The sequence below is a fragment of the Chanodichthys erythropterus genome, chromosome 3 (genome assembly GCF_024489055.1).
Source record: "Chanodichthys erythropterus isolate Z2021 chromosome 3, ASM2448905v1, whole genome shotgun sequence".
In the NCBI taxonomy this organism is placed as follows: domain Eukaryota; kingdom Metazoa; phylum Chordata; class Actinopteri; order Cypriniformes; family Xenocyprididae; genus Chanodichthys; species Chanodichthys erythropterus.
In genome coordinates this window covers 52,636,350-52,650,887 of record NC_090223.1, presented here as the reverse complement: position 1 = coordinate 52,650,887, position 14,538 = coordinate 52,636,350, and the positions used below count along the sequence as shown (strand labels likewise).

The window sequence follows — 14,538 nt, the reverse complement described above, 5'->3', positions numbered from 1 at the left end:
ATTTTTTAATGTTTCTAACAGAAGTCTTTCTGCTCACCAATGCATTCAAAATACAGTAAAAACAGTAACACTGTGAAACATTACAATTTAAAATAAATTATATTATGTGAATATATTGTAAAATGTAATTTATTCCTGTGATCACAGCTGAATTTTCAGCATCATTACTCCAGTCTTCAGTGTCACATGATCCTTCAGAAATCATTCTAATATGATGATTTGATGGTTAAGAAACATTTCTGATTATTATCAATGTTGAAAGCAGCTATATACACAGTGATGGATCACAGAGATCCATCCAAATCCATTCAAATAACTATGTTTGGAAATCTGATTAAAACTGATGAAAACTACACACATCCATTTCATATTTATTCACAGAAATAAGTATTCTCAGTGACAGCTTTTTGTAGTGTAACATTTTACACAAATTCAGTTGATAATGTACAATTGAATGAATGCATGACAGTTCAATGTTTTTCCATCATGTTTAGTCTCTATTTCTTTAGAATATTGCCAAAGGTATTCTGGTGTCTCCATCCACTTCCATCTATCATAAACGTACTCCACATGGCTCCAGGGGGGTTATAAAGGCCTTCTGAAGTGAATCTATGCATTTGTTTAAAAAAAATATCCATTTTTTTTTTTTTTGGGATATTATATCCATTTTTTTTTTTTGGACTGCCTTACATGTGTACTGTCAATGCCAGCAACACCAGCAATGCCAGTTTACACTTTCTTCGTAACTTGAATATATAAGGCAGTCGGATGGAAGCTAGATATTTTACTTCAATAACTTGTTAAATATAGATTATTTTATTTTATTTATTTTATTTGTTTTGTTTTATTTTTTTTTTTTACACAAATTTGCTTCAGAAGGCAATTTTTTATTTATTATTTTTTTCCACAAGAGGTCAGCAGTGTCACTCAATGACTGAATGCATGATTTTTTTTTAAAGAGGCTTTCACTAGAATTGGACTAGAATGAAGTCTTTTTTTTTTTTTGTGAAACAATGTACAAAAATATGCTTATTTTGAAATTTAAAATAATAAAATTAAAGAATTTCGAGGTAAATAAATAAAAATCACCAAAAAAAAAAAAAAAAATTAAAGATAATATTTTATCATAATAGGCTGGTAATAATTTTATAAATGTCATTTTTAGGCTTCAGGTCATTTTGTCCTGTGAGGAGATGATTTGTTTTTCCATGGGGAGAAGAAGAGTAATAATTGTAATTTGTTGATTATTTGATCATTTATAATGATTATTTTGATTGATACACTATAAGAGCAAAACAAACTCGCGGTGGTGATGACAAGCTCATGCAGAATGCAGTTCTGAAGATACTTTAAAATTTAATATTTTTAATATCATTATCGTTATTTTTACTGTTAAAGAAGGGAATTGGAATATTAGGATTATGACTATAAGGTAGTTACACACCTGATCTCTATGCTGGATTTATCACTTTCATTTAATCTGTAGGCCAATGGTGTTTAAGCTTTAGCAACCAATTGTAAAGACCTTTTGGCATGCCTATTACTGATAGACCTGTAGCCAGAGACCCACACTTAAAAAAAACAAAAAAAAAAAAAAACAAAGGGATGCATAGGGAAAAAATAAATATCCTAGCCTGGAAAACTCACACATATATCTATATAGTGAATTTATTTATTTATTTTGATAGTAGGCTATACATGACATGTAAAAAAGTTTATGTAAGGTAAGTTTATGGTGTGGAAGCGTGGAGCAGCTAAATCTTGATCCTCTGGGGAATCACCGTTTTAAAATAAAACACCAAACAGAGGAGAGTCTGCTAGCAAAAAGATCTCATTGCTGAATCAACATCGGCTTGTCTTTTCAGAGATGGAAAATTTGAGAAATTTGAAATGTTGTAGACAATGTAGTCAGAGATGACATTTTTATTATCCACCAGGTGAGTAAGGTATTTTACTGAACAGATAAATTGCCATATGCAGCTCTCTAAGTTAATTTAAAAGCAATATCTATTGTGAGAGGTCATATTCATCCGCACAGTAACACAGAGCTGAAGCACAACCAAAACAACATGCCTCCTCAAAATGCATGTAGTTTTGTTTTTTAACCACTAGAGCGGGCCATTTATAATGTTACAAAAGATTTCTACTTCAAATAAATGCTTTTCTTTTGAACTTTCATCAAAGAATCCTGGAAAATGTATCATTGTTTCCACAAAAATATGAAGAAACACAAATGTTTTCAACATGGATAATAATCAGAAATGTCTCTCGAGCATCAAATCAGGAAATTAGGGACATTCTAAAACGCTTAACGTGAAAAACGCTTAACGTGGCTCACTAAGACAGTGATATTAACAGACCAAAGTCAGTAAACATCATACTAATAAAGCATACTATGTACAGCAATGTAGATAAGCCCAGAATATGAACACAATTTGTTTAATTACTTGTTTTGTTTTCCTCCTATAGAAAACCATTATATGTAGCCTAGTGATATTAAAAGATCAAATTGTGCACAAACCATTTCTGTATACTCTGCTTTATTAGTATAGTGTTTACTAAGTTTGGTCTTTTAATGTCGCTGTCTTAATAATAGGTTAAGCCATGTGAAGCGTTTTCTTAATGAGATGGAAATGTTTAATTAAACGTATTGCGTTCATATTCTGGGCTCATCTGCTTTTCTGTACATAGTATGTTTTATTAGTATGGTGTTTAGTAAGTTTGGTTTGTTAATAACACTGTCTTAGTAAATTAAGCCATGTTAAGCTTTTTCACGTTAAGCGATTAAGAATGATTTCTAAAGGAACATGTGACACTGAAGACTGGAGTAATGATGCTGAAAATACAGCTTTGATCACAGAAATATATTACATTTTAAAATATATTACAATAGAAAACAATTATTTAAAATAGCAATAATATTTCAAAATTGTATTAGCAAAAAAACAGTATAATTTCTTATTTTTCACTTTGATTTCAGGATGAACATTTTTTGCGAGATTCATCAATTTTAGAATATCCCCTCAATTTAGCCATATATTTAATATAATACAGAATTTATATGTATTATATAAGAGAGAGCACAAAAAAACTCATCATTTGCATAGATAAACTTGTATAGTGTGAAGAAGCAGCAGCTGCATCCTGTGTGTGTGGAAGAAAATCTTCACGGCTCATTGCAAACTCAGAAACTTCAGCACCATCTGATGAACTTCAGTGACATGCAACCACACAATAGTGAAATAATCACACTTGCAGCACAATCATAATCAATCTTCGATTTTTATTTGTCCAAAGTCGTGGAAGGATGTGACCCCAAAACATTAAACACTTCAGTTCATAACTTGTTCAAAAGTTTTATTTAAATGTTTTAAGAAAGTGAGTACCCTACCCTGCACAAAAACTAGAAGTGTGGCCTGAAATTCACATTTGCATTTGCATTGGCAGGAGAGTCTCAGAATAGAGTCTCCAGTGACCATGATCAAACCCCAAGAGGTTTGTGTGCAAGAAATAAAGATTTACAACTGAAACCACTGTAACTGTTCAAAACTTTAACAACAGTTTTACAGATTAAGGCTTTTGATTTATGTTTTTGACTTCAGCTTTATTCAGTGTTACAGCAAGCACAAATGAGTGCAATATTGTCATCCTCTACAAGCAGAACTCTTTGTGTTGGTTTTGTCTATAGTATTAGAAAAGCAGATTTATCTCTTTTTACATGCACCTGTTAACTGTGTCCAACTTATTCAATTTCTTAAAGGATTAGTTCACTTTCAAATTAAAATTTCCTGATAATTTACTCACCCCCATGTGATCCAAGATGTTCATGTCTTTCTTTCTTCAGTCCAAAAGAAATTAAGGTTTTTGATGAAAACATTCCAGGAATATTCTCCATAGTGGACTACAATGGCCTCCAAATGGTTGAAGGTCAAAATTACAGTTTCACTGCAGCTTCAAAGCGTTCTACACGATCCCAGACGAGGAATAAGGGTCTTATCTAGAGAAACCATCGCTCATTTTCTAAAAAAAATTAAAATTGTATACATTTTTACCATAAATGCTCATCTTGAACTAGCTCTTATTCATCTCTACAGACACTGCTAAGTGTATTACTGCCCTCCACAGGTCAAACTAATTGTTATATACTTGCACTAGCATATTGTATATGACAATTTAGTTCAAACTTTGACCTGAGGAGGGCAGTAATACACTTAGCAGTGTCTACACTGCTGTAATTCTAATAGAGAAGAAGAAGAATTTCCTTTAAGTTGTTGTTAAAGATGAAGAATATTGTCATGGAATGAGTAATAATCGTAGTTCTTAAAAGTGGCCAGTATAATTACTCAGTTCTCAAATATTTGGATTTAAATTCAACAAAAATATTAAGTATATCTTAAAGAAATATTCAAATAAATGAAATATGAGATAATATTAATAGTACATGTAAATTTTAGACAAAAGTAGCTGTTAGATTTCTAGCCATTTACTTTGGTAAGTCCAACTCAAATAATCACTAAAGTGATATTGAGAGATTTTATTAAGGCAATAAGTGTGAGTGTGATTGTTGCCCATAAAGAGAACATTCAGTATAATCATACTGGGAAAACACAACGTACTTAAGTGAATTATTGCTTTGAAATTTGACTTTGCTGCTCTAATAACCAACATTTACATATTTAACATCACTTTGCATTGGCAGCACATGCTTCAGTGTTTTTAAAGAGTGCTTTGAAAGAGTTTAACAAGATCAATATCTTCATCACAGAACAACAATGACTTTCATCATAATTTTTATCTCGATGCTAGCAGTATTTTATCAGGGTTTGTATAATCAGACTAGATCTTTATTGCATAAACTAACATGTCATAATGTGATATCTCATGGTATATCTGACTCTTTTAGAGTGCAAAGGACAGGTCACCATCACTCAGACACCGTCAATAACAGCAGCCCAACCAGGACAAGAAGTAAGAATAAACTGCAAAGCCAACAGGCCGGTTCATCTTAATGACCACATCGCTTGGTACTTCAGGGGATTTGGAGAAGCTCCTAAGCTAGTCATTTACCAGGCCACAAATCGTTTCCCTGGAGCTCCATCTAGATTCACAGGAAGTGGACATGGAGCAGACTTCACTCTGACCATCAAAGGAGTCCAGCCTGAAGACGCAGGACATTACTTCTGTCAGAGCGACCACACTGGTAAAATAATCACACAGTGATAAAGAGCCGTACAAAAACCTCCGTCACACTGCACTGATACAGCTGAGAGACACTGCAGCTGCTCATCCTGTACATCACACACATGTCCCAACACTAGACACATTCATCTGAAAAAGAACCATTCAGACAACTTCAAATGCAACAGAAGTAATTATGAAATTACACATAAGCATCTGACTAGAAAAGTCTGACTTAAGTGGGTCAAAAAAGCACTCTTAACCAGTTACTCTTGCACATGTAAAATGGGTTACAAACCAGGGATACGTTAGTATTATTTATAGTATTTAATATTTAAAATTATTTTCACATTTTAATTTTTATTATAAATTATAAACATTTTTAATTTTAGTTTAAAGTTTAATAATTTATATTATGTGCATTTTTTTCAAATACTTTAAAATATTTCAATGCAACTTTAATTTTATTTCAGTTTTATTAATTTTAATAATTCAACTGCTTATTTCAGTTATAGTTGTCAATTAAGGCAACATGCCTAATTTTCATGTAAGCAACTAATATTTATTTTTTATTTGACCTTTATTTCAGTTCACTTTTTTTGGACCCGCTTTATATAATTGTCTCTTTTTCCCTCAAATCATACAAAAGGAATCAAGACAGGCACAGTATTATTTACTTTATTTCAGTTATAACAGAAAGCACATGAATGAGATCAGAGAAGCAGAAGTGAGACATGATCAGTCAGAAGGATGAAGCAGAAGGCAGAGGAGAGACTGAGTGGATCTACTCTGAACACTGATCTCTCTTCAGTTGTGCAGTGACCGCAGGCTGGCCGCTCCGTGTGGCTTCACAGCTCACTGACACGCTCTTCATCCACTCCTGCTCAGAGAGAGTCAGGCTGCTGCTCCAGCTGTACAGAGCGTCCTTCTCCAGGAGCCCAGCGCTGCTCTCCTGAGACCTGCTGCTCCCGTCCACCTTCCAGCTCAGGCTCCAGTCTGACGGGAAGCCCTCGCTGGCCACACACAGCAGTGTCGCTGTGTTCACAGAGGAGATCTCTGCACTGGACGGGGGCAGGATGATCACTTTAGGAGGAGTGTTGCCTGAGAGAAGAAGAGCAGCGGGACGACAAACAACTCTCTTATCAAACATCTTAACACATTTTATTACAGATGAATGTGACAGATAACATTCTTATCGTCACTTTAAATAGACTTTAAAGTAATATAATAAAAGGCCACTTAAAGAGAGCACACTTTCATGACTGTTTCAGAACACACTTAAGTATATGCTTTTAAAAAACGCACATTGTAATAATGTCAAATTAAAAGATTTACATAAAATATTTAAACCATTATGTTTTAATAATATTTTGTCATGCTTTAAAGAAGTACATTTATTTTGATGTGTTGACTAACATACTAAAGCACATGTAAAGTACTTCCTTATAATTTTATCTCTAGCGTGTTGTTCGATTTTACATTACATTACAAGTTAATATGTTTTAAATGAACTAAATTGTAACTTCATCTTTTCAAATGTGTAATCACAAACATATTTAAATACATGAAGGGCATGTTTAAATTGAAATTGCAAGTTTTCATTCACAAAAAAATGCTTCAGTTCACTTTAACCATATTTCAAAGACAATAGAAATTACATATAAAGTACTTAATTCCTGCTTAAGTGTGTCAAAAAATCACTTAAGTTTAACTAATATGTATGACTAATTATGAATAAGTATGACTCACAAATATAATCCTACTCTATATTTACTGTAAGAATATCAAATAGAAAATTCCCCCTCAATACAAAGTAATACATTACATTTTTAATGTCATAAATTACAGTTACTTGACTAAATATGACAACACTGTACTACATTAAAATGATTTGATGATTTACTTACTGCCAACATCCAGTCTGCTGCCGCTGCCGAAAGTCAACCACAGTGATACAAACTAATAGAGCAGATGTACAAAAACCTCCTGAACGCTTCAGTAGCTGCACTGTTCACTGCATCTCCAAAACAACAACTTTCATTTGATTTGATATTGTGCTCAATTACAGTTCAATAAAAAAAATACACATTTTTTTTTTTTTTTTTTTTTTTTTTTTTTTGGGAACAATGTTAATATTATATTAATATAACTTCAGTTGATTCACTGATGGTCATCTACTGAATGTTTATTAGAAATCAGCAGCATAGGAAACTACTGCGAAACATCAGCTGAAACTGCAAAGTCTTAATAAGTGGAGAAATTACATTTAATATCTATTTAAACAGAATTTAAGTTTTTTTTTTTCTTCTTTTAATCAGTGTGACAGATCTTCTCCTGAAAGGAAGCAGCTTTGAATAAGTGCACCACCCCTCTGTTTCAGACGGACTGTCCTCCGGTCAGGACTATAAACAGCAGTTCTTGTCTGTTCTCACTCATTCTTATCAAAGATGACTGCAAACGCTCTGATCTTCTGCTCTCTGCTGCTTTCTCTTGCTGGTGAGATTACTGTTGAATATTCAGAGCTTTAGAAGTGCTTTATAAATGTTGTAACACTCTTCTCATGTATCGTGTGTTTGACTGTAACACTGACTGATGCTGTTGTGACGGCAGGTGGTTTTGCTGAGATCATTCTGACTCAGAGTCCATCCGTGAATCTGGTGTCCGTGGGAAGCAGCGTCACTCTCAACTGCAGGTCCAGCAGTTCTAGTTTTACATCCAGTTTAGCCTGGTATCACCGGAGACCCGGACAAACACACAAACTCCTGTTCTCTAGTGTTGGTAGCAAAGTGTCTGGAGTTTCTGAGAGATTCACTGATGGGAGATCAGGAACAAACTTCATGCTCAATATTAGAAATGTCCAGCCTGAAGATGCAGGAGATTATTACTGTCAGCAGCGTTATGAGACTCCATTAACACAGTGATGCAGAGCCGTACAAAAACTCCTTCAGTGAAAGAGGAACTGCTGATTTAGACACACACTGCACAAATATTACACTATGATTGGAGCCAGTTTATAAACCTCTGAACACAGAAGAAATCTGGGCCCTGATTCAAGCAATATTCTTAAGAATAATATTCATCTTAACTACTATTTTCTTCTTATAATTTTTAAATTAAGAATTTTCTTTGAATATTTAGTATTTCCAAAAAAATACTTAAGAATGTTCTTATCTTTTTTATGACTCTTGAGACATCTGCATCTTTTTATAAGCTACAATAAAAAATAACCATTTGTAACTTGACAAATCACATTAAAATGCAGCACTCATTACTAAACTCTGATCCAGTTCATGCAAAAAAAGTTATCATGATAATTAGAGCAATCTGCAGGCTGCTCAAAAACATGGGCTGAGGTGTTTTCAGCAAGATCTGCCATACAGTCAGAAAATCAGGACAGTCCATCCGTGAGCCAGCCTGACCTGCTGAGATCCGACTGCACCGCTGACTCTCTCCAGCTCTTCAGCTTCACTTTGTGACCCTTCACCACCAGCTCAGCTCTGTGAAGCAGATTATCTGGCTACCCTGTTGAAAAAACAGCATATGCTGGTTAGGTATGTTTTGAAGCATGGCAGCTGGTCATGACCTGGTTTAAGCTGGTCAAGTGCTGGTCCTAAACTGGTCCAAGCAACTACCTCTAGCTGAGGACCAGCTTAATCCAGGTCATGACCAACTAAGAACCAACTTAAACCAGCTCAAACCAGCTGCCATGCTTCAAAACATACCTAACCAGCATATGCTATTTTTTTCAACAGGATATACCTCTAGCCTCCAGGTCCATTTCTCCACCTCGGCCTGTCAGCCCTCCCTCAGCTCCACCATGTTCTGCCATCACTCAGGCTCCCTCATTCCTCCGTCCACGCATTGTTGTCTCATCATCCTAGTTTCACCATGGACTCCCAGATCACCAGCTGCACCTCAACCCTCCACTCCTTCGTCCCATCAGGTTTCTTCTGCCTTCCAGCTCTGTCTTGTTCCTCCCTCTGGTGCCGCCCTGTTCTGCCAGGCCTCCGTCTCCACCTCGATCACTCAAGTCTGTAGCGTCACCTTAGACTGCCTGGCCTTTGATGTCACCCTAGGCTGTCATCCTGCTGGTTTTCAGTGGGTTTTCCACTTCATCTTCAGTTGATCAGCCCTCAGGCTTTGTCCAGGAATCCTCTCAGGGCTCAATCTTGGCTCTGCTCTCCTTCTCCTCCACCTTGGTGTTCTCCTCAGCAAGTTTTTTCAGTTCTCTGCCCCCTAAACCAGCTCCTCATCCACCTAAAAGTCTCCCTCCCTCCCTCTACTCTGGGACTGTTGTTTACAAGGACGCGCCTAGTGGGAGAGGGGAGTAATGTTAGGTTCACGTTATGTATTAGTGTTTTTTTTTCATGTGTATATGTTTCCATGTGTTTCCTTTCAGTTTAGTTCCCATCTCCTTAGTCACTCAACCTCCTTGTTTGTTACCTTGGTTGCCCATTAGTCCCACCTTGTGTGAGTTTGCTGTTCCTGAAGAATCTCTTGTGTGTTTTGGTTTTGATATTGTCATTCTGAATCATTCATGTTTGGATTTCTGCACAACACATGTGACACCTTTCCAGTCCACAAAATGTTCTTTATGGTGGAAAAAAAAAAAGATTCTTTAGATTTTCAAAATGTTCTTCATAAGAAAAAACATGGTTCTTTTCAGAACTTTTCACTTAAAGCTTCTTTGGTGAACCTTTCTTTTTAAATACATTTTTATTCTATTTTAGATTTCAATTACTGATTTAGTTTATGCTAACAATAGCAACACACACAAATGTTGTTTCAAGATGAGTTTCTTGTTTCATAATTTACTCTGCAGGTGTTGTCATGCTTCACTGAGTGAAATTTATTTGTGTATTAGACATGAACTACTTTATAGGGAAGTCAACATTTCTTGCAATGTGACTCCATCCAATTTTATTTATTTTTTTCTTTGATGCAGACAGTCCCATAAGATTTGAGAGGCTACATAATTTTGAAAGGAAATTTAATGGAATATTTGTACTTTTCAAAACATTGATTTGTAACAGCAGGACTATGTAAATAATAAATGATTAAAAAGTTTATTTTTTCCTCAAATCAAACAAAAGAAATCAAAGACAGGCACAAAATTATATAGAATTACTTTATTTCAGTTATAACAGAAAGCACATGAATGAGATCAGAGAAGCAGAAGTGAGACATGATCAGTCAGAAGGATGAAGCAGAAGGCAGAGGAGAGACTGAGTGGATCTACTCTGAACACTGATCTCTCTTCAGTTGTGCAGTGACCGCAGGCTGGCCGCTCCGTGTGGCCTCACAGCTCACTGACACGCTCTTCATCCACTCCTGCTCAGAGAGAGTCAGGCTGCTGCTCCAGCTGTACAGAGCGTCCTTCTCCAGGAGCCCAGCGCTGCTCTCCTGAGACCTGCTGCTCCCGTCCACCTTCCAGCTCAGGCTCCAGTCTGACGGGAAGCCCTCGCTGGCCACACACAGCAGTGTCGCTGTGTTCACAGAGGAGATCTCTGCACTGGACGGGGGCAGGATGATCACTTTAGGAGGAGTGTTGCCTGAGAGAAGAAGAGCAGAGGGACGACAAACAACTCTCTTAACAAACATCTTAACACATTTTATTACAGATGAATGTGACAGATAACATTCTTATCGTCACTTTAAATAGACTTTAAAGTAATATAATAAAAGGCCACTTAAAGAGAGCATACTTTCATGACTGTTTCAGAACACACTTAAGTATATGCTTTTAAAAAACGCACGTTGTAATAATGTCAAATTAAAAGATTTACATAAAATATTTAAACCATTATGTTTTAATAATATTTTGTCATGCTTTAAAGAAGTACATTTATTTTGATGTGTTGACTAACATACTAAAGCACATGTAAAGTACTTCCTTATAATTTTATCTCTAGCGTGTTGTTCGATTTTACATTACATTACAAGTTAATATGTTTTAAATGAACTAAATTGTAACTTCATCTTTTCAAATGTGTAATCACAAATATATTTAAATACATGAAGGGCATGTTTAAATTGAAATTGCAAGTTTTCATTCACAAAAAAAAATGCTTCAGTTCACTTTAACCATATTTCAAAGACAATAGAAATAATTATGAAATTACATATAAAGTACTTAATTCCTGCTTAAGTGTGTCAAAAAATCACTTAAGTTTAACTAATATGTATGACTAATTATGAATAAGTATGACTCACAAATATAATCCTACTCTATATTTACTGTAAGAATATCAAATAGAAAATTCCCCCTCAATACAAAGTAATACATTACATTTTTAATGTCATAAATTACAGTTACTTGACTAAATATGACAACACTGTACTACATTAAAATGATTTGATGATTTACTTACTGCCAACATCCAGTCTGCTGCCGCTGCCGAAAGTCCATCACAGTGATACAAACTAATAGAGCAGATGTACAAAAACCTCCTGAACGCTTCAGTAGCTGCACTGTTCACTGCATCTCCAAAACAACAACTTTCATTTGATTTGATATTGTGCTCAACTACAGTTCAATAAAGAATACACACTTTTTTTTTTTTTTTTTTTTTTTTTTAAAGGAACAATGTTAAGATTAATATAACTTCAGTTGATTCACTGATGGTCAATTACTGAATGTTCATTAGAAATCAGCAGCATATAGAAAATTATTGAGAAATATCATCTGATACTGATACAAAGTCTTAATAAGTGGAGAAATTTCATTTAATATCTATTTAAACAGAATTTAAGTTTTTTTTTTTCTTCTTTTAATCAGTGTGACAGATCTTCTCCTGAAAGGAAGCAGCTTTGAATAAGTGCACCACCCCTCTGTTTCAGACGGACTGTCCTCCGGTCAGGACTATAAACAGCAGTTCTTGTCTGTTCTCACTCATTCTTATCAAAGATGACTGCAAACGCTCTGATCTTCTGCTCTCTGCTGCTTTCTCTTGCTGGTGAGATTACTGTTGAATATTCAGAGCTTTAGAAGTGCTTTATAAATGTTGTAACACTCTTCTCATGTATCGTGTGTTTGACTGTAACACTGACTGATGCTGTTGTGACGGCAGGTGGTTTTGCTGAGATCATTCTGACTCAGAGTCCATCCGTGAATCTGGTGTCCGTGGGAAGCAGCGTCACTCTCAACTGCAGGTCCAGCAGTTCTAGTGTATCATCCTATTTAGTCTGGTATCACCGGAGACCCGGACAAACACACAAACTCCTGTTCTCTAGTGTTGGTAGCAAAATGTCTGGAGTTTCTGAGAGATTCACTGATGGGAGATCAGGAACAAACTACATGCTCAATATTAGAAATGTCCAGCCTGAAGATGCAGGAGATTATTACTGTCAGCAGCGTTATGAGACTCCATTAACACAGTGATGCAGAGCCGTACAAAAACTCCTTCAGTGAAAGAGGAACTGCTGATTTAGACACACAGTGCAGCTTTAACGTTTGTGAACCCCTTGCAGAATCTGTGAAAATGTGAAAAAATTTAACAAAATATTATATTTGAATATATATATAAATTCAGCTATGTTTTCTTCTTCTTGTGGACTATATGTAAACATCTTTTATGTAAAATATCTTATTCAGGACAGTACTAAATAAATAATAACATGCATTTTATGATCTCTCTTATTTTGTTACAATTATTTATTTTCACAGATTCTGCAAGGGTACAGTATATTAGAGAGGTTGGTTGTTTCCAGTTTTGTTCATTGTCGTTTACATCCCATTGTGCATAACTACACACAGATATTTCCCGCCTTAATCAGCTGGTCCTTATGGAAGCTTATGGTAGCAATATTCAATTTGAAATGTATGCAAAATGTCAATGCATTATGTAAAATGGAAATGCATTTGTGTATTTAAATTTACATTATCCACACCATATGTGCAACGTTTATCTAGATTATGCATTAGCTGTCACATTCACTGTCTGTCTCACTTTCCCCAGACTCCATTTCCCAGCATCCCTCTGGTTCCTCACCTGTCACCAATCACCTGCACCTGAAAGCCATCACCATTGTTAGCATTAGCTCTACATTTGGACAATAAAACCTGTAAAATTATAGATAATCCTCTATTTAATTTTGTTTGGAGGAATGCAATTAGGCCTATAATATTGAAAAATTAGCTGCAAAGCTGTCTGCATTTCATAAACAAATGCTTCTTGCTTGGTCTCTTATTATAAGCACAATTTTTCTCCAAATTTTCATATAAAAGTATTATTTATAAAAACAGGTCATTATTTTTTCCAAACTGGTATGATATCAACTCAGTCCGTGATCTTTTGAATGAAGATGGTCTTTTATAAACCTATGGTGAATTTTTGAAAAATGTATTTTTCCTGTCACGCCTAGAGAATTTGCCATTGTTTTCGATGCAATACCCACAGGTGTTATTACACTGTTTAAAGGTTTTGAAGGGACTCTTTTTGTTATACCACCTCTGTCTGATCCCATCCAAACATTTGTGGACAAGTGTCTGGTTCCATCCGATAGGTTCGTTTGTGCTCTCTTTCAAAGAGATATTGTTACCAAACCTTATGTAATTACCTGCTGGAGCAATTTTGTCAACATTGTGGACTAGAACAAAGTGTGGTTATTGCCACATAAATACCTTATTGTGAATAAAGTTAGATAATTCTCTTTTAAATTAATTCACAGATCTTATCCAGTGAATAGTTATCTAAAAATGTTTAAGCCTGACATTGCCATAAAATGTGATTTCTGTAATGCACAATATGAAACTAATGTGTTTTGAAACTGTAACTATACCAGAGCTTTTATATTTGATTTTGTCTACCCCTTGTTCTTTATTTTGGAAAGATGTTTTATTTGGTTTTGTAAATACTGAGAAAAAAAACATTAAAAAAGAATTTTACCTTATAAATCTTTTACTTCTAGCAAAATTTAATATTTATAAATGCAAATTTTCTAATAAGCCATTATTCAAAGTTTTTCTCATCGAATTTCACCAATACCTTAAAACGTTTTCTGTATCCAGAATATCAAAGCAAAGAAAACTATTATCTTCCTGTGTTCATTTTAAAATCCCCCTTTAGTCTAGTGCTGTCTTCTTTTCTTAGCATGCCCTAATCACTTAGCTAACTGACTAATTATTAAGGCTATTTATTTTTTACTTGGTTATCCTTGTTTTTTTTTTTTTTGTTTTGTTTTTTTTCTTTTGTCTTCCTTTTTCCTCTGGCAGCTGTTCTTGTTCTCCCATTTGGTGCTATTTGATATCTCTTCAATGTATATTTTCTTCACAATCTGTAATGCAAAGATTTGATTCGAAGTGCTCGAAACCATAGACTGTACTCGAAACGCCACACGCTGCTGACCCCTGCTGGTCAA

At 34.9% G+C, this 14,538-nt stretch overlaps 2 gene segments (V, D, J or C); both read right to left on the bottom strand.

The window, feature by feature from the left end:
• Positions 1-5,846: 5,846 nt before the first annotated feature.
• On the bottom strand, positions 5,847-7,614 carry LOC137004858 (Ig lambda chain C region-like). The segment is given in 3 exon segments: positions 5,847-6,279; positions 7,086-7,137; positions 7,561-7,614. Coding segments are annotated over 3 exon segments (423 nt in total).
• Positions 7,615-9,800: 2,186 nt separating this feature from the next.
• Positions 9,801-11,580, bottom strand: LOC137017967 (Ig lambda chain C region-like; the record flags this gene model as incomplete). The annotated part of the segment is given in 2 exon segments: positions 9,801-10,730; positions 11,550-11,580. Coding segments are annotated over 2 exon segments (348 nt in total), but the record flags the coding sequence as incomplete, so codon positions are not given.
• Between the last annotated feature and the right edge of the window lie 2,958 nt (positions 11,581-14,538).